Source organism: Barbatula barbatula (assembly GCF_947034865.1).
Source record: "Barbatula barbatula genome assembly, chromosome: 15".
In the NCBI taxonomy this organism is placed as follows: domain Eukaryota; kingdom Metazoa; phylum Chordata; class Actinopteri; order Cypriniformes; family Nemacheilidae; genus Barbatula; species Barbatula barbatula.
The window spans coordinates 20348314-20371392 of record NC_136778.1 but is presented as its reverse complement, the minus strand read 5'-3'; the positions used below and the strand labels follow the sequence as shown (position 1 = coordinate 20371392).

At 38.3% G+C, this 23079-nt stretch overlaps 1 protein-coding gene across 2 annotated transcripts in view; it reads right to left on the bottom strand.

Moving 5' to 3' along the window:
• nrxn3b (neurexin 3b) overlaps positions 1-21055 on the bottom strand; it is a 211875-nt gene extending 190820 nt beyond the window's left edge. For both annotated transcript variants that reach the window (XM_079475144.1, XM_079475145.1), the window contains exon 1: positions 20914-21055. In XM_079475144.1, coding sequence (XP_079331270.1) covers positions 20914-20968 — 55 coding nt within the window. In that variant the 5' untranslated portion in view covers positions 20969-21055. The remainder of the gene's footprint in view (positions 1-20913) is intronic.
• Positions 21056-23079: the final 2024 nt, after the last annotated feature.

The window sequence follows — 23079 nt, the reverse complement described above, 5'->3', positions numbered from 1 at the left end:
GTGTGTGTGTGTGTGTGTGTGTGTGTGTGTGTTGAAAGAAAAATATTGTCTTTGCACATTGTGTAAATAGAAGGAAACACTTCAGTATAGGGGGCAATTCTCACTATTAACTAGTTGTTATTACCATGCATATTATTGGCATATTGGCTGTTTATTAGTTCTTATAAAGAATATTCTGCATGGCCATACTCTACAACCCCAATACCTAAACCTAACAACTACCGTACTAACTATTAATAAGCAACAAATTCAGAGTTTATTGGGGGAAACTCGTATTTAATGGTTTGTTAATAGCGAGAATTGCCCTCTATGCTGAAGTGAGACCAAATGTTTTTTAAAGGTCTGGTGTATGAAATGAATTTGCCTCTAATAGTGAGTTTGTGAATTGAAACCAACAGCTCACTCAACCTCTCCCTTGCAAAACACTACGGTGGCTGACACAGGACAAATTCGTCGTCACTTTTTCGCTTGTTACTGTAGGAGATAGTGTTTTCACGAAACGTGCTCTGTAGAGCCGTTTGTCCGCTTAGCGTTGCTGTAGACACGACATGGTGAATTCTATAGGCACCCACGGTGTATGTGGATAGAAATTGCTCATTCTAAGGTGATAAAACAAAACCATTCATTATGCAAGGTCTTTATACACATCTGATGACATGTGTTTGTTATATGGCGTTTCTCTAAATTGATCCTCAAAGAAAATGACACATTGGACCTGTAAGAACTGAAATAAATGGCTTTCTTGAATCGTTTTTCATTATAAAAACGCAAGTTGGCTTCCTAAACATTAATAACAATCTTTGACATAGCCTTACATGCTCTACGTATAGAACTGTGTTTTATATGCACTGTACAAATGGAGAGTCAAAATTGGGTGTTTGTGATTTCATCTAGAGCACAGAGACATTAGCATAAAGCATTCGCTTCACATGCATGAGCGATCACACCGATGACTTGATGTATATGGAGGTACACACACACACACACACACACATCTGTTCTCAGGTCAGTCTGCTGGAGGACGGGCACGCCGATCACACGTGACTCTTGTTTCCGAGGGGTAAACGGTAAATGAGGGTATCTGCCCTCGTGTTCTTAAAAGGGCGCAGTGACCTCCGGGCTCTAGTGGGCTCTACATTGTCCCTTTCTCTCAGCCCGGCTTCTAAATTTAGAGAAGTGAAAAGACACGAAGAACAGGGTGTAACAAAGAAGATCCATTAAGACTTCTGTCGTAAATATATTGAAATAATAGTTTAAAACATATATATATATATATATATATATATATATATATACATATATTTGTAGTAGTAGGATCAACGAGTAAACAATCTAAGAAAAAGTAAATTCCTCTCTTTTATACAGAAATGCAACATCATGCATCCTATCCATGTTGTGTGCGCTGCAACATTATGCATCCTATCCATGTTGTGTGCGCAGTCTCCGAAATGGTTGTGCCGATGACAAGTCTGACTTCAGCAGCCATTCTCACGCATGCAGCTCGCACGCACACACATAGATGAGTGAGAACAGAAGAAATGGTCTCTTCTGCTAATGAAGTGCCATCCAAACACAAGCTCTTGAAAAACAACTATTTTACTCCTTTACTTACACACAACCTGCCTCTGTTGCTATACCTTGTAAACAGCCTTTCTGTCTACATTTCAAGGGACAGTGTGAAGCTGCATAAACAAGCCTAACTGAATCTGCAGATTGTTTAGCATTCTCAAAATGAAACTCATTCTTGGTCCCTGCTATATAATATATATATAATATATATTTATGTTAAAAAGGTGTGGGTTATTTCAGTAATCCTAATGTAACAGAAACCACTGGAAACGAAGTAAAAAGACCCATTAAAAAGACATTAAGAGCTTATTTATCGCAGCGTACGAAGAGGCGTAATAAAGCATGTATAAAGATTATTTAGTCGTGTTGATGCGAGGTGAGGCCCGGTCTATCTGCAGGTGCACTGCTGTGAACTCATGACACATTCAGCCTGAGACACATCACAAAACACACTGTAGGGAGGTGTAGAGGAATGTCACTTTTTCTAGTCTGATATCTGCTCCTAATACAGATGACATGACCAGAACAATTACCCCATTACATTTACTTTAGTGAACTTATGGGAAATATGTGCTTTTTATTTATTTATTAGGTCCCAATGAAATGAAAACTTACCCCAAAAATCTGACATGTACTGTAGATTGTCTTAAATGGCTCTTAAAGGAAAAGGGAGATGAGGATCCGATCGGTTTACTGCACTATAATTCCAAAATACACCTATTACTCATTACGAGATCAGGGACTTTAAGGATTTTTCGCATCATCAAACTAGCAAAAGTGGATTTGTAAACGCCCTAGATGGCTTGGACAGAGCATCCGTTATCTGCAAAAGTGCGTAAGAATAGGGAAGTAAAAACAATCGCTAGTAGGGACTTTTTAAATTAAAAAAAGTACTTTTACTTTATTCCATCCACTTAGTGATGAGATTCCAACATTACAAAAAGGTGCTTTGAAAGGTTCTTCGATGCCAAAGAAGAACCTTTTGGTGCCATAAAGAACCTTCAACATCTGAAGAACCTTTCTGTTTCACAAAATGCTAAAAAAGGGTTTCTCAGATTTGGCTGAATGGTTCTTTATGGAACCAAAAATGGTTCATCTATGGCATTGCTGTGAAGAACCTTTTAAGCACCTTTTTTTGAGTATACCATCCACTGGTGATGTAGACCGTTTACTGAAGTCGTGCCGGGCAGCTATTTCAGTCATAGCAAGACCACAGTCCTATCTGCTTGAACGTGGGGAAGACTAATATTTCTAAAACCTCTTCAAAAACAACAAATACATTGCATCTTGTATCTCCTAAAAGAAACCTGACATCAACATTTTGTTTCCTTAGCTTAAATTGCACTAAAAAAATATAATTTTCGATGTGTTCAGGTGGCTTTACAGGTTGGCCTCCGTGTAGATCCCCACCCAAATGTTTGTTTATTTTGAAAGCACATTTTATACAACTTGCCCGAAGTGCTGTACAAGCAAATTACATACCACAATAACCAAACAAATATAAATCAGACCGAAAGGCAGGACTTCCTTTGCTAGAGCATCCGTATTGAGCATTGCAATCACACGACATTTATAGTGATGCAGTGCCTCATCTTGTCAATATCTATTATCTTTGTGAAGACGTGCTGTGTTGTAAAAAAACATAATTTGTATTCAATTTATAACTTTTTATTCAGTGCAGCAATATATTCATAAAAAAATAAATAAATCTATGAGTAATTCAAGTCTTTTTTATTCATGCTCTCTCCTTTTCTTCTGCATGCTTCATGTGGGGAGCTATTTGTGTGCAGCTGTTGTTGCTTATGTGGAGTGTTCCAAACGAGTCCATTGTGAGGTTCTATTTTGTGAGAAGGCTGTCAAAATGCAACTGCCAACTGTATGTGCATATATCCAGGCAGCTCACTGTGGAACAGATCAACAAAAACTGAATGCGGATGATTGAAAAACAATGGCTCATGGACAATTACTAAGCATTTACCTTTACATTAAGACATAAAATAAAAACCACTACTCTGAAGGAAATGTCATTTGTATTCTTCCTGTACCAGTTAAATATAAAAAACCTTAAGGAAAACATTTCCTTGGAAAACAACACTGAATAAGACATTTAGACTTGAAGTGACTGGCAAAAGTACAAACATGTGAAAAATCCGCCAGTGCTGTACAGTTTACATATATTAAATACACTAACTTTGTTTATAAGGTTAAATATCTTATGCAGTGTTCCTTCTCTGAAACATTTATTCCATTTTTTAAACCATAAGTTATTTTGATATATACTGGAAACAATATTTATGCTGTGTGTTATTGCTTGACATATAGCCTTACAATAAAGATACGTTTAGTTTCAGTATACAGTGCCACACACACACACACACACACACACACACACACACACACACACACACACACACACACAGGACAGTGTTCTCAAACACACTGAAATATAACAATGAAGTTCTGACCTAAAGTCTGAGAATATAAACTTTAAGGACACACATATACAGACTGTGGCATCATCTGCTGGTAGCACACACAGTGAGTTCTTGTGACAGCATTGTTAACATATAGACAAGCTTCCTACAGTACCGCACCAGAGCACTTCATATTATTCCACAGCAGATTTTACATTCAATATCCCTCTTTGGACACAACGAGCTAGAGAGCGATTTAAAGCTAATGTGCCACTGCTAAGGTCACATTTTATGACCACCCCGCTTCATTTATGTACTAAATATCATTTCATGCATCGAAAGCCACAGACCAAGTTATAAAGTCGCTACGTTTTTGAGCTGATTTAAAGACGACTTTGAAAATGACATCGTAATTTGGCGAGTTATATTGTATGTACAGTAGGTGGGCAATTATTTTGGCCATTTCAGTTTGATGGAATTGTGCAAAATATAGGTAATATTGGATAATACTGAAATGAATAGAAATGCCAATGGACTTGGCACAGTTTATCCGTTTAAATGAATGTTCTTGGAAAAAGAAAGCCTCTGTGCGGAGTGTTATCGACATCACTTGGTCCCACCAGGGGCCCTCTTCCTACGTTTTATTGACGGACCAAAGGAAAAGAATATAGATCCGGTGGATCTTGCATCATATAAGGCTTGAAGAAAAACAGGCTACAAAAATATATTCACTACATATTTTTCGCGAAAATCCTAACCAGAAAACTTTGTTTATATTACACAGTGGTGTGGTCTGGCCATAGAGCGTGGCTGGGAAAATCTGGTTTGGGCCAAGTCTCCATCCCTGTAGTATATCATGTCAATCCGAGATATTCCACAGCTTGTTTGTTTCAATCACAGTCTTAATCCCAGTTTTTGCCAGACTGAGCCAAAGCCTCTGAGGAGGAGAGGGGCAAACAGAAAAATCCAATCTTTGTTAATCAGCAAACTTGCAGTAGGATGAATATTCCCATCAGCCCCAGAGGCACGTTGCCTTTTTCACTCTGTCTGAATCATGCTCTCTTTGGTTCAGTTTCTCATTCTCTCTATACCAAGCTTCAAAAAGTGGCCTGTTGAAAGTACAGAAATCATAAAACGACCAATACGGTTAAGCGTAGCAAACACCCACTGTTTTATCTTTTTGGCTCTGTTGTTGGTGCAGCACTGGGACCAGTAGGTGATTCATAGTCATGAAGTTCTGTGATATGGAAAGTCTTTTGGCATGTTGGGCTGTACACTTGATTGGGTTATAAGAGAGGTGAACAACATTTTACTCATGAAGTGGCCTTTTTATTTTACTGGTTAATGAATGATGATTTTTTATTAATTGGGTAATTCCATGTCAATATCAACCTTAGGATGAAAAATGTAAGTTTTTACCAAAGGCTTTCACCATACTGAGGCCATTTCTTTTTAGTTGAGTGGATATCCGGGGCTCAGCCCAGAGACCTCCACATGTGTGTTGGAAATAGAGGCTGACATTTGTTTGGGATTCCCGCGGGATGAGAAACAAAATCCCGATTAACCACGTGAGTGGAGCAGGACAGAAAAAATGTCAGCGGGAGCGGGAATAATTGTATAATGCACAATAATATTAAGTGTAAATAATTATACAGTATGTATTAAAATGATTAAATAGATGACAACTAATTGGGACAATAAAGACCTCTCTACTACCATTAACATCTCCATACATTCATTCATTCATTCATTCATCATTCGTCACGTGATGTGAATCTAGTTCGGAAAAAGGTGGATTTGATCTTGCACTCATTTGTAGTCAGTACTACTTGTCAGGTGTCTTACTCACTATGCAACAGAAGCTGCTGGTAGAGGGTGTTGTTTATACCCATTTATATTTGTCCATGCGTAGAAAAGACGCTAAATGTAAACGGCCCCAAGCTATTCGCACAAGACATCGTAATAAAACATTCGGTGCATTACTGAAAACATTTTAATAGTGTGATTACACATAATATTACACATGATAATTAAAATATAGTAACTATTTTATGTTCTATAAAGAGGCATCCCTTAGTCATTTGTTGTTTGTTAAGTATCCTATACAAAGTATGTTGTCCCTGAAAAACGTGTCCTTTTGTTACATCCATAATGCATGAATTTTTCCCTTGTTTTCCTTGTTGTTTTAGTTCACTGAGATTAAAAATATTTCTATTTATTGACAACAAATGACATTTTGCCTGAAATCTTTTGGAAAAACAAAAAAATTTTGAATAAATGAACTTACTGAGTTCTTACTGAGAAGTTTAAGGCACTTAAATTATAACAATAAACAAAGACTAAAATAAAACTTAATAATAAAAATAAATGAATATTATATAGCAAAAAAGTATAAACAAATAGATAAACAAAATAACAAAAGGATATAACACATATGCTAAAATTTTTACTAAAATAAAAAACTAAAAACAAAACAAACGCTGTTTTAAAATAGATAAAAACAATGGGAAATATATTGTGAATTTTAAATACATTCATGACAATATTGGTAATTCATATTGTCTGAGAATTTAATGTCAAGGTTTGACTGAAAATATCACATCCATATAACTGGAATTGCCAATTATTAACCCTATTCATTTTTTTATTACGATTATAATTAAATCAAACATTGAAATATAATATTATAAATAGGTTTTGACCACACAAGCATATCTTTAGGTCAGATGTGAATATTTATTCACATCCATAACTCTCCAATTCTCATGAATAGCCCCATGAAATTTTAAACATATGAACTATTTAATGTAATACAAGAGCCATTTCTTCTCAATTTGAAGTATGTTGTCTCTCAAAAACGTGTCCTTTCATCCATGATGCACAGAGCATCGATATGTGCGTAATAGTTGAATTTGTGACAAAATACCTTCCTTTTCACAACCCTATCAGAACACCTATATGACCCACCAACCAGGAACAAATGCTTAAATCCTTCCAGAAGTATGTGTCATCAGTATAGACGCTCTCACATCACCCTTTCAATCATCTCTAATCCCGCTTACTGCGCCCACATAAGCAATCAGCAGAGGAGGGCGGTGGCCGTCTCTGTGGAACAGCCCAATGCATAATTGTTCATATTTGCCCCCCTGCTAATGTAATGTAAGTGCTGAAATGTGTGGAGTAATGCAGTATTCGTACATAACCGCACATCAACCAATAATCCTGCAAAAAACAGTGATGACAGCACAGCTGTTGATCATTTAGCAAATGTTTCCAGGTGAGAACCGAGCTTAGAACTGACCTGGATTCGGCGGCACTTCTCAAGGGAAAAACATGTGTTTTATAAAAAAGGCCACATTTCCAGCATCCCTGACACTACTGATATCGCTGCATACTGCGCTGGTGTTTGCTCTGCTGGCAAGCTGCCACAGTATTAACGGAAGGAACCATTTGCCTCTGGGCCTGTGTAACACCCCCATCTTTTTCATTTTACAAAACTGATGTATGTGCAGTTGTTTCCTCCAGCACATACATAATTAAAACTACAAATGGCATACAGATTTCCCAATGAAAGCAAATCTAAGTGATTCCAAAAGCGAGTGAGTAACTAAATGCAAGTATGCAGGTGCAGTCGGAGACATATTCAGAAGTGTAGATGCAAAAACGAAGCGTTATTACAAACGAAACAATAGTGCAATGGAGAAACATATTCATTCACCCATACATGTACATCCTAGTTGTCAACGTTTTAAAAGGTCTACCAAAATGTTCAAATAAAACCTACATTACTGATATTAGTAGGTTACTACGGAGAGGATTATTTAAAGATGTTTTATTCCAGTGTACAACCTGTTTCCTATGAATAAGGTCATCCAGCCGATCTGCTGCGAGATTAACAGACGAATAACAATCTTCATAAGATTAAGTACACAATTGGCCCAAACCTATGCTTGTCTTATTTATATTAAAGCACACCCCACAAAATGCTAAAAGACTAGAAGTCTAGATGGTGGGCAAAGGTGGTAAAGGAGGTGTTGGGGCTGTGGCCGAGCGATGAAAGTGTATTCTACTGCTGGGTAACTGGAGAGGATACACAGTGTATCGTAATAGAGTGAGAGTTGGGATGAGAGAGGAGGGAAGAGGGTCGGGATCAACCAGATGGAGAGAAGAGATCAAGGAAAGAGGATTACACCATGTCAAACCATCATTGGACACACAATCAAACAGCAGTCACTAGAAAGTACCACCACACCCCATATTCAGCTTCATCTAGAGCGCCACTGCAAGCCAGTGTAGTCCTCAGAAGAAGTTCATTTTCATTCAGTGAATTGGAAACTATACATACAGGTCTGGTTTAAATTCAGAGCAAAGGACAGTAGTACTGTTCTAGATTTTCATTCATGATTCAGTACCTTGGACAGTTCCCGATGTTCCTCTATTGGCCCCATTTACTAAATATTTCTCATTGTAGCTTGAACTCAACATGCATTCAAATACTAAATTATACATTTATGAAAAAAACATTCCATTGTTTCGTGTGGTATACATCCAGAAGTGGCTTTAATGGAAAGCCAGTGTGGTAGCAACTCAGTGTCATTAGATAATTAGTGAAAGCTTTGGAAAGCTTTCCCAGCTGTGACGCTGCGGAACGGAGAGAGTGCGTTTAATCCATCTGTTGTAGGAGGTTGCTGATGAAAATGGCACAGCTTTCCATTTAGAGCGAGAGTGAGCCAGTGAGAAATAAAGACTGTAAGTCAGGCTTTTTCCTACACGTCAGGAACTGTTCCAACATATGACATCAGACACTTAAACTGCACTCATCTCATTCATTTTTCATGGCTATTCCCCCTTTACTGAGACATTATTGGAGAAATAGAATAAGATGAGATCACAGTGGGGGGACTTGTGTCGACGGGGATGCCCATGACTTAAATGTTTCAACAAAAGACACTAGTGACAAAATATACTCACTGGAATATTTTCATCCAATTAATTTGGCACCCAAATTTAATTTACTATGAAGATAGCCACAACAATAACCATATTACTGTCCACATCAATAGAAAATAACATTATGTTTATTTAACTTTTCAAGGCTAATTTTAAGGCTAATTCACACTGAATTAACAAAAGCGTTTGTTGGATCAATGCAAATTTTGAATTTTGGTGTTTGCAGTAGGGTTGTCACAATACCATAAACATATTTTACAGTACTTTACCAGCAGAAGTATCACAATACCAAATATCCAAGTATCATGGTTTTGTGCAATGTTGTGGTAATTCATTTTCAAATCTATAACAACACTATAGCGTCCAAATGTATTTTTACAGTTAATTGTAGAAAATACAACAAGTATACTACAAAACACCTGCACCTGTGTTTGCAAACGACTCACTGAATCATCGACTCTATTGAATCGCTCAGACACAGATTCATTTAGGAATGATATGGAACATTACTTACAATACTTCCATAAAAAAACAGAGTGGCGTTCCCAGAAGGTTGAAGCTTCAGCATCGTAATGCTACTGCAGCACCGGTACACCGTGCATCCATAGTTTGTTGGTTATGCAGTTTGTTGGATCAAGTTTGAATGTTGGTGTTTGTTGGATCAGTCTAGATTCTGATTGACTGTTTATGTTTTACCCTTGTTGTTTACCAGATTTACGTGATTCAAATCAAAATAAAAGAAAATGATTACAATTTCGCCAGGAACACCAGTTCTGTGGTTTGCTCCAGACATGCAAGAGAAAAACAATGAAATAATTCTTAATACAGTAATTATGAAAGTGATAACAAATATACACAGATTTAATTTAAATGTAATAATGCAGAAATCATGTTTATGATGCGTTAGCTCGAATTTACCGGCCATTGGATAATGACAACAGCGGTTGGAACGCGGAATACTGTTTGCTTCCATCCCACAGAGTATGAGCCCTGGGATTGTCTGTTATTCATCTAGATCACAGAGATCCGAAACTGTTTGAGATTTGACCCTTAAACAGTCTTGAGATGAAACGTTCCTTTACGTTTGATCATTAAACTCAACTCAGATCAGTTGGTTGCAAACAGATGAGTCTCGCAGAAACCAGGGGATATCTGGCAAGGATGTAGTGCTGGTACAGAAGATGAATGACAGTGTGCTAATGCGTTCTGGCACTGAAGCATTGCTTGGGGTCTGGAGCAATGAAACTTCCCTCATCATGCAGTCAGATCTACAGATGAAGGTTTGACTGGGCATCACGTCTCGTCTCCCAGCTGACAGTGCAGTCATGAATATAAGATCATATGCTAAGCCAGTGAAGCACACAGAGACTGCAAAAAGTCTTGTGATGTCATAAGGATGAATATTTTGATCTTCAACTGAGAGTCTGAATTTCTGTATTGTCCATCCATCCAATCCATTTTTTGCAAACAACAGAATAAACATTCACCAAAAAAGAAATGTGTTCAAAAAGCTTTTCTAAATATCAAGCCAAGATTTGTATGCAGTATTTAGTTAGATGCCCTTTGAGCGCTATTCAAATGGAAAATAGATATTAACTGTACATACTGCTTAGAAACAATCTTTTTTTAGCTGCACTTGAAGGAAAAGTATAGTCTAAATGCTTTTAAATTACTAAAACTGAAACCTACATTTATTAAAAACCATCTCATTCTGTAGCGATGTACTACACTAATGCGGAAGTATTGGAATTTTATGACGTTCCCCGATGCATCTTTGCAAATGAAAAAGACTGAACCCAGAAATGACCTTGACAAACACAATCTACGATGCATCGCATGGTTCTTATCTGCTGCACTTCACAACGCAGACTCCTTCATTTCTATCCAGTGAAACACATTTCCGGGCAAATGAATGCGCAGTATTTTGCATAGATGATCTATGCACAAATTGAAACCATCTTAAAAAACGATTGCGGTTTTATGGGGCAATCCAGATCCTTAGACAGTCGGCAGGCTGCGCTGTGAAATATGTGGAACATAATTTGGTTCAGGCCATACAACATGAATAATACTGCTGTCAGATTAAGGGTGCCATTTCCCTTTGTCTAAATTTATAGCGCCGAGAGGAGGGAATAAATTCACCTGGCTGATTAGTCTTGGCACTCGCCACTTCAGCTGCCATAGAATAAAATCACACTTCATTTACGTTAACCTGAAGACACCAACTTATTCTTTATTTTTACATTGTCTACGTTAAAAGCAGTAACAGCTCGTTTTTATGGGCAGGTAGGGCACCAAAATGTATAAATGTTCAATTTTACAGTAAATTACTTCCACTTTTTCCCTAATACTACACTATCCCTAATATAAAACCAAACCAATATTACCCAGAGCTACACACATAAGAAGAACACAGTATGCAGGATTTATGGCCACCTAACTAAACTTTCTTTAATGTTTAAAGCCGAAAGTCTGACAGCACAGAATAAATGTGTGTCCGTGCCTATTTGCATGTTTCAGACCACATGACAGCGGGCATAAAATAATACACCAAACCAAATATAGAGTTTGGTCTGTACGCTCCTATTAAATTGTCAAAAATATAACTGACAAGATGGCAACACAAACATTTAACTGATCTCTGAATAAAGAAAGACGCGGCTACCATTCACACAATGGAAATCCAAGAACGCTATATTTTTTCTTTCACTACACAACAAATCAGTTGGTTAAATATACGTGATAATAAAACCCGCTCGCTCTGCCTGTGTCCCGACCATCAGGTGTGACAACAGCAGATAACGCCACCGTTTGTCTGTCAGAACACATCGCTCCGGCCTCAGATACGTAAACACACCTGTCACAACTCCGACAAGGAAAATAAAACACAACTATGGATCTTCCCTCCCAACTAGAGGTGATGTTTGTGACAGAGCCTGCTGCGTTGTTCAAAGCCCTGCTGCTGAGTTTAGCTCGCACAAACATCTCCCCACCTGCTACCTAACAGCATCAGAATGCAGGGGCGCGGAGAGAGTTGCATGTGTGCAGGGACTGCCGCCACAGAGAAAGAGAGAGTGAGTTGGCTACTTTTAAAATGCTGGGTTGGGAAAAATCTGAGCCGTTGAAAAACAGAGTTGCGACACCAACAGAGACGTCCGTCGGAAGAATGGAATACGGAAGTAACGGAGGGCCTTGTGAAGCCCATTTATTTCACTGTTCACAAACTTGATAAAATACATCTCTGTTAAACCGGTGTTTTATTACATGGTTGTTTTTAACAAAATAGTGTTTTCCTTAATAGAAATGGCTTTTCTGTGTGTCTGTATGTGTGGTTGAATGATTTTCTATTAAGACTGCTCATTAAATAAAATGATATCGACCCTGTCCCTGTACAAATTATATAACACAATCTCTTACTGCATGCAAACTGTTAATGTATTGCACATTATGCTTCCTTCCTAGCCAAATTAAACACACAAAACTGATCAATACTGTCTCTCTAAAACTCATCAGACAAAATGTTAAGTAAGGGCTAATGTACAGGCAACCGGTTGTTATCGCAGAAACTTGCCCTGACTAGCCTTGATAATGTATTGTATCACACTGAAGGGGCTTATTTCGCGATAACAGCCGGCTGCTCGTACGTTATCCCGCTTATTACACGGCTACTTGGCACATGAGAAAAAACTGAACATGAAATGAGAAATATTTGATTAGCTATTTTTTCCTGAATGCAGACCTTCCGCGAGGAAAAGCTGTTTCGTTTCGGTTTTAAAGTAAGAAACGACCTTCAAATGCCACCAACAGGCAATTTGGTTTAATCATTTGTCATATATGTTATAATATAAGACAAACTGATTGACGGTTTGGAACTATTGAGAGCTCCATGAACCACGTGACCACTTGGCAGCGAGATTAAAGTGTGTCACAACTCTGTTTGCACGCACACATTCCAAAAAATGTGTCAATGTGTATGAACAATATCTAACTATCCCGGGACAAATTCCTGGACACATTTTCTGTGTATTTTCCAGGATCTCTGTGTGAAAAGGGCTAGAGAGAGTTGCTGAGTTTTCTCCAAGTTCTCTACTGTCAGCAGAGGTGTGAGTGGATGAAGATCAAAGAGAGTGAGGGTGTTTTTGGAGAACTGAGCTCTCAGACAGCGTCTTTGTTCTGCCATCACATCGGAACACAGTGGGTCTGCTATTTGATATGTCAAAACATATGAAGGTCAACAAGCACAAAGATACAAAAGTATAAAAACAAAATTAAACAGGTTTTCCTCTTAGAAGGTCTGCATTCACTAAAAATTCAACATAACATTTAGAATAAATAACAAAAAAGCTTAATTAATTGGCTATTAAATATTTTTATTGAATACATACAAAATGTAAAAGAATTATACAAATATTGTTTCAAAAGTGAAAAAGTTGTTTTAATAAAATGTGGTAATTTATCACAAAAATGCTAAATATGTATATTGAATATTTTTACATATTATATTTAAAATAACAATTCTAAGTAACAAAAAATATCTTCAAGGAAGTCACGAATGCCCTACAGGTTGTAGTTAAAGGGTCATCATTTGTCATCATTTACTCACTCTCGAGTTTTTGTACAGTATAAATGTCTTTATTCTGATGAACTCAGAGAACAAAGACATTTATAAAGCAATTGTGGTTTATCATTATATAATATAGTGCAAAACTGTGTGTGTGAGCCATGACGTTCTCTAAATCCTACAGGTAAAACGATTTCTTTCTGGTTATGCATTAAAGACCATTCACTACAGTTTGCTCTAGTCCCATACAGTCCCGTACTGTGTGTTCCATGCTAAATATACAGTGTAAGTAACTTGTCATGACAGATCACATTGGACATTTCAGCTTTCAAATTTAAACTTTCCAAATGTTGATCACACACATGTTCATGAATAGAATGGAAACTATTTTTGATAAACAATGACTTAATAAACAGTTCACATACAACTACACTGAAAACTGGCATAAACGGTCTCCATGTTGAGAAAACCTCTCTCTCACGAGCAAAGAAATCAAACTCTTCTCCATGTTTCTTTTCTGTCTGAGAGATAAGGAATGATTCATGCAGCAGCGAGAGAAACCAGCTGAGGTGCATCTTGGGATAGCAGCGAGGACAGACGAGAGTAAACACAGTGATTAATCAAAGCCACATTGGCCGAGAGCAGATAACCACCTTCTTCCAGTATGAGGAGATTTGTTTCGTTATTCTAGCCCGTCGCACCGTGTCTCCATATTTATTTAAAGCTTTGCATTTTTTAACCCACACCTATCAATAGTAAAGAGCACACTCGCAGCAAGTCACCAGAGAGCCCTGCGAATACAGAACACATACTGACCCATCACACAGAGAGAGAGAGAGAGAGAGAGATGAGAGAGAGAAACGGGACAAGGAGAAAGGAATGCATACACAAAAAAATACAACAGAGAAAAAGAATGATAGAGCTTTAATGGGTGAACACTTGCTTCAGCAATTCAGTTTTCAGGCACTTTCTACATTAAAATAGTTCTATGTTGTATTTAATTTTAAATTTAAAGCGAATGATGAAAAATAATCATTATTTGGGGGAGAACTATCCCACTTACCTTTTATTTTAGGTGGCTTTTGTTTTGGTGCATTTAAGTTTGTGCTACTGCCGCTCGCGAAAAGGAGGCAGTAAGCGGAAGTGATCTTATCTGTACGATCAAACGTTGGAGAACATCGTCACCAGGCATATATTCAGGCCGGCGGTGTAGTTGAGCCCACTTTATGCATTTTGAAGAGCGAATTCAGATATCGCAATAGCAACGGTGGAGTGATGCATTCACAGTAAAGTGTGCCAGAAGGTGTAAGTCATCTGCCGCATTATCTACAACCTAGACGGGGAATTGCGCAGTGCAAATTGCGCTCAGCACAGATTTTGGGGGCGTTAGCGCCGTTACCCGATTTGCATAATTACCTGAGTGAATCACGTAGTAAAACAATAAAAACAGTGCAGGCGAATAAACAACACTATCAGTGGCCACATTTCATTCTCCTAGGAGAGGTTTAAGCTTAGCGAACGGGAGGAGAAAAACAGTAAAATGGAGGAAGGGGGAGAGAGGAGGGGAATGAGAAACCCAGTTTTTCCTGGACAAGGCCAAAAACGAAAAGAAGAATGATGGAGTGTAAATGAAATGCCACTCTGGGTAAGGAGGAAAAAGCACGCTGAGAAAGAAGGTCAGCTCAATTGCTGTGGATGTTCTTGAGTGACTTTGCCCTCAGGCGCAAGTCAAAGAGCTTTTCCTTCCTTTTGCGCTCTCTCGGTTGCTTTTTCCCTCGTAAAACCATCTCACCTATTCAATACAACACACTTCCCCTTTGCTAAAATCGCACTGCAAATCACCTTTACATTTACATGAATGCATTTTGCCAAATGCAAGCATTCAAAGTAACATTACAAGGTATATTTTTTATCGAGCCAATGACCTTGGACCGCTTTACCGGTTAAGAAACAAGAGCGGCAAAAAGCGTTTGCCCCAGATTAAAGAACCAATGTCAAATACATTTAGTCCTTAGAATCAAAAATAATGTGCATTCCACAAAGCAGTAAGCATGAAATATGTTTTGATTGACAGTGATTCACAGTATTTTTACTTACAACGTGTACAAACAATTTACTTATTGCTTGAAACTTTACATGTTGTGCCCAGTCACGACACTAAGTATGGGACGGTAAGAATGCGAGCAAGCGAGAGAGAGAGATGTTCAGTGGAAAAAGATAAATGACCTTTGAAGTTCCAACGAGCTTTACACACACCTACACAGTAAAGAAAAATTAGCTTTCGCGTGCCAAAAATCCAACCATTTTATATAATAGAGTGATTTCGTCACGTTAAAACATTGTTTCGCGCGGAAATATCACAGCAGGCATCAGAATAATGATGAAAATAATGATAATAATTATGAAAATAATGATCTACTCATCGCTCTTTTGATATTTCCCATTCCTCGCTCTCTTCTTCTACACTTCAGTTCCCAGCTCTTGGAGGGTTCAGCATGCTTCATTTAATGACATTAATTAATTCCCACTCTCTCTCTTTAATGAGCCGAATCAGTCATGAGCCAAGCTAAAAAAAGAGAAAGTCAGCGAGTAGTTTCTTCTTAATGTCCCCAACACAGATTGGACAGAACGATTCCTTTATAGAGCCAAAATCCTCCACTATTCTTTATTGTCGAACCGAAAACACCAGCCGAAATCATCAAGCAGAAATGATACTAATGTGAATCTATTGTTCTGTTATGATCCTCAAATGCTGCTGTGTGTAGTCATTAGTGTTTGACATGAGCATGCACTAATTTGGAGCTGTGGTCGCAGCTAATGCAGCTGTTCAACCTTATACACATTAAAACCCTTCTGGATGGGCTAGAAGAGTCAAAGGGAAGGCGTAAACATGACGCAGTTTTCAACCGGGTTTTGACCATTCGTCAGCACGACAACAGCATTTTGGGGTCTGAAAACATATGATAATAATAATAATAATGGTTTTGTCTATGTGTAAAAACGGTGACATCACAGTCATCACGTGTGAGTCCTGACAACCAAAAATAAATCAGAACAAGTCTTTTGTTTACAGTTTTGTAGCAAACAAATGGCATTCATTTCCGAAGCCTTCATTTTATGTGAAAGGCACATCCGCACAGGGTGATTTTTGACACTGGTTCTAGAGAAACCATAACCTTACCATCTAAGGGATACGTAAAGGATTCCGGCAGACTGTGACAGGCAGGTGTGACAGAAGATCAGAAGTCAGGGCAACATCAGTCAGTCAATGTCTTCATGCTGACAGAGAGGTCATAGGTCACAGTCAGACCCTCTCACCCGGAGAAAGAGAGAAAATGCCATGGAAAAAGATACCGGCATTAAAAGTGTATATTTTCGACGTTCTGACTCCTGGAGTGTAGTGTAAAGAGCATAGAGAATAATCACAAGAAATGGAAAAAAGGATTTGAAACATGGCCGAAAAGCCTGTGCTTATATTGGGGGGAGAAAAATAGATCTGGAGGAAAGACAGTGTGTGCAGTGTTATCCATGCACTAGATCCAGATATCCCTGCGGGATACGCAGTGATGTCATTGCTAGCCCAAAGCAAGTCTAACTCTGGAATAAAGCTGACCCGTATAACACCAGTGGGAATGAGCAAACCAGAATGGATAACTGGCAACAATACAAACAACATTCTCAATGACAGCTGCATTATTTACATGAAAGAGGCCCAAAGCCACATTTTCTTGAACCTTGAAACCGCCACTAGCGTTGAAATCTTCCTTTTTATTATTTAATGAACAAAAAAGATTTGACTTGCTTAGAAGCGTTTATGAATGAGTTCATATGAAACCGATGAAAGTTTTGGTAAAGAAATAAAAATTACTGTCCATTCTAAGCAATATCTATTTGGGCCATTCTCACAAAACCACTGAATCATCACGGCAGTCAAGATTTGGGTTATAAAGCACATCATTTGCAAAACACAGAAAATTTTCCTTATAAACAAAATGTTGTTCTCTACCTTGGTCAAAGCATAACTTTAACATAGGAATAAATAATTGGTGTATTTTATAGCTTTTTCTGGTGAAATTCTCATCAACGTAATGCATCCAGAGTAATTTAAACAGAGTAAAATTAAAATATTCTGGAAAACAATATTTGGAGTTTCTACAAAACCTTGACAGAATATTCATGTAACATAGAAATGGTGAAATAGTGGAAATAAGATGTGTCCCTGACCGATATTCTCATCCTGCGTGACATTTTAAAGAACTGTTTAAAGAATATATTGAACAGATAAACAGATTATTTATATATTAAAGTTTAATATTATCAAGTTTTAAGCTTAATATTCTCTTGTCACACTGTGTCTTTTTAAGAAAATCTTGAAACCAAGATTTTGTGAGAATCAACCATTTGTGAAACTGTGTATTCATCTAGTACTGTAAATCAGATTGGAACTTGCCAAGAACCGCTTGCCATTTTGCAATTCTGCAATGTCTATCATTGACTTTCAAAGGAGCTGAAACCTCACGAACATTCTACCGTAAACAGCTAAAGAAACATACAAAAGAGATGTAATACAAGGTCGGAGCTAGCCTCTGACAAATTCTAGTGATGCATTGTGGGAGGGGGCAGACACTGGCATGGATACTGGCCACCGTTAGCACAGGGTCACCTTCAGTCGTCCGTCTGCCGGAGCGAAACACACGCTTTCAGAGAGAATCGCTCAATTACAGATGAACATGAGAAATGCAAGATCTGCAAATCTCCAGATGCACGCCGTTGTGCTACAACGCGCAGTCCAACTGGCGATCACTGCAGCTGATCACGCACAACAAACTTTTGCAAGGAGTTCATATTTATAAATGCAGGCAAGCATGTAAACACACCGGTGATTCCTGCCGAATACATGTGATCTTAAAATTAGCATGCTAAACAACACGGTGAGCTCTCAAGGTCAAAGGTTTCAAAGGTATTCGAGCAGGCTCAATTTTAAATATGATGAGCTGATCCTATAAGGTCACAGTTATTACCGCCACCAAACAAACTAATGGAGTCATTTATCTGCGTGTCACCTCCAAAACGCTCCCTATGGAATATATAATGTTCTACTGAAGGTTTCCATCTGCGGATGCACATTTAAATTATTTTCTCAGAGGGGTGGTGGGGGGTTGTGGTTGGACTCATATTCCACAGCCAGGTTCAGTAGGTTACTGATCCACCACTATGGCCTTATTCTGCCATGAAACCAACTCCAATTACTTTAGGTCTAAGCACCCGAGGGCAAGGTGTCCTGCGTCTGTCTCTTAGGATTGCTCGATATGCTGAAAGCAATGTCACAGAAGTCTAGCAAGCGTCAGCTTTTTAGATCGTCTGGTATTTAGATATAAACATTTTTAATATACATTTATATATATACACACACCCATGATTTTTTTTATGAACATATTTAGATGTATAGTGGTCATTCTAGTCCAGTGTTTGTTGAATTTCATCAATATCAAACATCAGGAGTGACATACAGTCATCAAACAGCAAATGTGAAAGACTAACAGCATGCCAAGACAATAAAAAAACAATCATTTCATAAATACATAAAGAAATATTACTATTGCTTAAAAGTAAATATTTGAGGTCTGAAAAAACACATATTTCCTGTTATTATGAACTGTTTGTCCAGTTTTCTTTAAAAAAAGGCAAATAGAAACAATCTTTTGATTTGTAATTTGGGAGAAATATTATTAATAGTTCACAGAAGGAAACACGTGCCAATAAATAATACATTCAGAAAACTGAAAATAATTTTAAAATGGTCTCTTAATGTATATGAAACTACAAATTCTAATGAATTATTGTACCAATAAAACATGTCTTGTTGAAACGAAAATGTGAAATCATTTCACACCTGAAATATTCCTCAATAAAGTGTCAATATTTCTTAAGTTTTATTGCATTAGGAATATGACAAAGGCTAAATCTACTCAAATGAAAATAGTGAAATCGTTAAAAATGAACTGAAACACTATGATAGACGTATCAATTATGACTGATTTTAATGTCTAATAATTAAGACAAACACCAACAAACATGTCAATGTGCTGCATAGAAGAAATATATTCTGAATATAAATTGGAGTCCTTGTGTAAGACTGAGGGATACAATCATTTTAAGGTTCCAAGTCTATTCATCAATGGTTTCATGTTGCTCCGTTTGGAGTTGCTTTACATCAGTCAGTGTGTCAGTAGGATGATAAGAATATCGTGTTACACAAACGCACAAGCCCACCGAAACTCAATGAAACACCTATAACAGAGTCGGCCCTGAACACAAACAAAATCCATTCCTCTTACATTCAGAGTTCTTAGGCAGATCCCATGAGAATGAGCAGTCTAAGGCAGTATGATACAGTACTTCAAGGGCATGTTTTTTAAAGCTATTAAAGGACACCAAACCGCAATTCATGTATAATATTAGAAATTTGTGGTGATCCCACAGAAATGACACTGCTTACGGAATTTGTTTTCACTCAGATCCACAGTGTGTGGTAAGTGGAACGGCAGGTCTCATCAACATTGCAAAGGCTGATATCAAATAATCATGTCAGAGAGAAAATCGCAGCAAAGCTCTTGGCAAACACAGCCGACAGCAATTTACACAAGCAAACTAAAATGTAATCTAGTCAAACAAATCTAAAGCTGCAGCCTCAACATATTAGCCTAATGCAAGTCAACAGTCAAATAACGCTTGCAGGTAACTGGAGGAGAGGCAGTACAACAAAGGCTAGCTTACGCTTTTACGTTCAACTCCAAGAAGGTGCTGTGATGCGGTGGTTAAACATCTAGGATCGTAACTCAACGATTGTAGGTCCAAACCCCACAGACGGAGTTCGGTAAGGTATCAGCTAAACCAGCTCAGAACCAGCTTAATCCAGTGCATGACCACATTAGGACCAGCTCATGACCAGCTACCATGCTTCAAAACCTACCTAACCAGCATATGCTGTTTTTTACAACAGGTTTTCTTTCCACTTTAACTTTATCAGTTATCATTAATAATAAAAAACAATGATTGTATATTATACATACAAATATTACTGTCAATATAAGTATAAATCTTAGCTTGATATTAGTTTTTTTCAAATGTATGTGGCTGTCATGAAATCAGACATCACGCTAAAAACAAGCCTTCAGGCTTGGCTGTATTTCAGACGAATGAGTCTAGTTTGTGAACTAGATATTACAAGACCTCTGAAAGCTTTGTGAGAAAGAACAAGCAAGAGACAAACACTGTCTACAGACTGACTTCAGCAGATTTACTCCATTGCACTAGTGTCTGACAAACACAGTTTCGGTAGCTGACACCTACTGTAAGAACTCCATAGCCAATTCCTTATTCATCAACATTTAAGAGTACTTTTAAGATCAGTATTACCTTTTTTGGTATACCATATAGACCACTTTGGAAAACGTAAACAACACTGATCCATCGCTGGTGACCCTCAACCCACTCTTAATCTAATCCTCACTGAGATTGTCATGATTCTGCCTAATCGTGTCTTGGTTTTCTGGTCTAGGGGCAGAATCATGACAGACCCACGTGTTTTATGTGGAGAGAAACATATGTTCAATCAGGACATGATATGTGTTCTCTCCAGTCTCGTCATTGGCCCCGCCCCTCTCGTTCCTAGTATTGCTTTCCTCCTGTGTCTCATTACCCACACCTGCCCATTGTTAATTATCCTTTGTCTGTCTCCCTATAAAACATCCTCGTGTTCATTGTCCTGTGCTCGTTCATTGTATGTGGTACGTGTTTCCTGGGATGTACTCATATGCCAGTCTTGTTACCGTGTACCTGAAGCAGTCTCAAGTCTTAGTGTTTGTATTTGCTAGTCCTGTCGAGTGTTAGTCTTCAGTTTGTAGTGTTCGTTATTGTGTACTGTCTTTTACCCCCTCGTGGGTGTTTGTTTTCTGTTTTATTATTTATTAAAGTCTTTTGTTAACCCCTTCATCCCCGTGTCTGCCTGCACCTGGGTTCTTCCCTTCCACGATCCTTGACAGAGATGAAAGCAGATCATATTAATTTGTGCAAATGAGATGAATGAATTCAACAAATGCAAATTAATAAGTCACTATTTTTTAGGTAAAAAAGGGACGAACCCAACCATTGGGTTATAAATGTACCTATGCTGGGACATAATAACCCGAAATGCAGGATTGTTGGGTTGGGTTGCTGTAACCCATTGGTGGGTGTAACAAAGATCCATAAAAGGGAAGGAGGCGGGAACCGGCGAACATATCACAAAATTTAATCAAAATAAACAAACAATAACACGAAAGTAAAAGACCGGCAGCCGAGATGCGAGACCGCGCCTATCCCTCACGTCTCTCGTCCTGCCCTGCTCGCCACATACCCCCATCGCCCCTGGCAGGCCGGGGGTACTCCAGAGACAGCGCTCTACTACACCACCCCCGGGGCCAGTCTCGCCGGCCTCAGCTCCTGGTAGTAGGGACAGCCGAGACGATAGAAAAGGAGCCGGAAGCACAAGGTGCGACAGAGACGAGAGAGGGGAGAGAGGAAAAAAGAAAAAGAAAGTCCTGGTCCGGTTCCACGACACGCTGTTGATCGGTCCTCAGCCAGCCTAGAAGCTCTTCCTCGCAGTGCCATGTGATGGTACGGTCCTCTCTCAACACTCCTGTCGCTCCTCTCTTATACTTCCTGAGCTCCTCCGTGATAAATGCGAGACCGGTGCACACACAGCTGAAGTTCGTTATCACTCTCGTGAACGGCCTCGCGCCTATCCCTCACACCTCACGGCTCTCGTCCCGCCCTGCTTGCCACAGTGGGTTATAATTCTATCAATATATTCTGGGTTTGTCCCTTTAGACCTGATGTTGGGTTAAAGAAAATCCAGCAGTTTTCCGAGTGTAGCATTTAAGCCCACTATGCAAAAGCTTCAACAACTTGATTTAAAAAACAAACGTCATTCAAACTCATTCTAACAAGTGTTACATAAAGCTTCTTCATTATTTAAAGTAAAATAACTTCAGATGCCTCTTCAATCCATCATTACCCTGTCAAACACAGCATGATTGAGTATTCTCATTCAAGAACACGATGTCTGTGTTTTTCTGCTACTACAACACTTGTTTTCGCTTCAGACCAATCGTAATGCTAAATGAGTATTAAATTCACTATAAACAACATTCCCTTGGTATTGTTATATATACTGTGTATATATATATATATATATATATATATATATATATATATATATATATATATATACACACACTCACCTAAAGGATTATTAGGAACACCATACTAATACTGTGTTTGACCCCTTTCCACTTCAGAACTGCCTTAATTCTACGTGGCATTGATTCAACAAGGTGCTGAAAGCATTCTTTATAAATGTTGGCCCATATTGATAGCATAGCATTTTGCAGTTGATGGAGATTTGTGGGATGCACATCCAGGGCACGAAGCTCCAGTTCCACCACATCCCAAAGATGCTCTATTGGGTTGATATCTGGTGACTGTGGGGGCCATTTTAGTACAGTGAACTCATTGTCATGTTCAAGAAACCAATTTGAAATG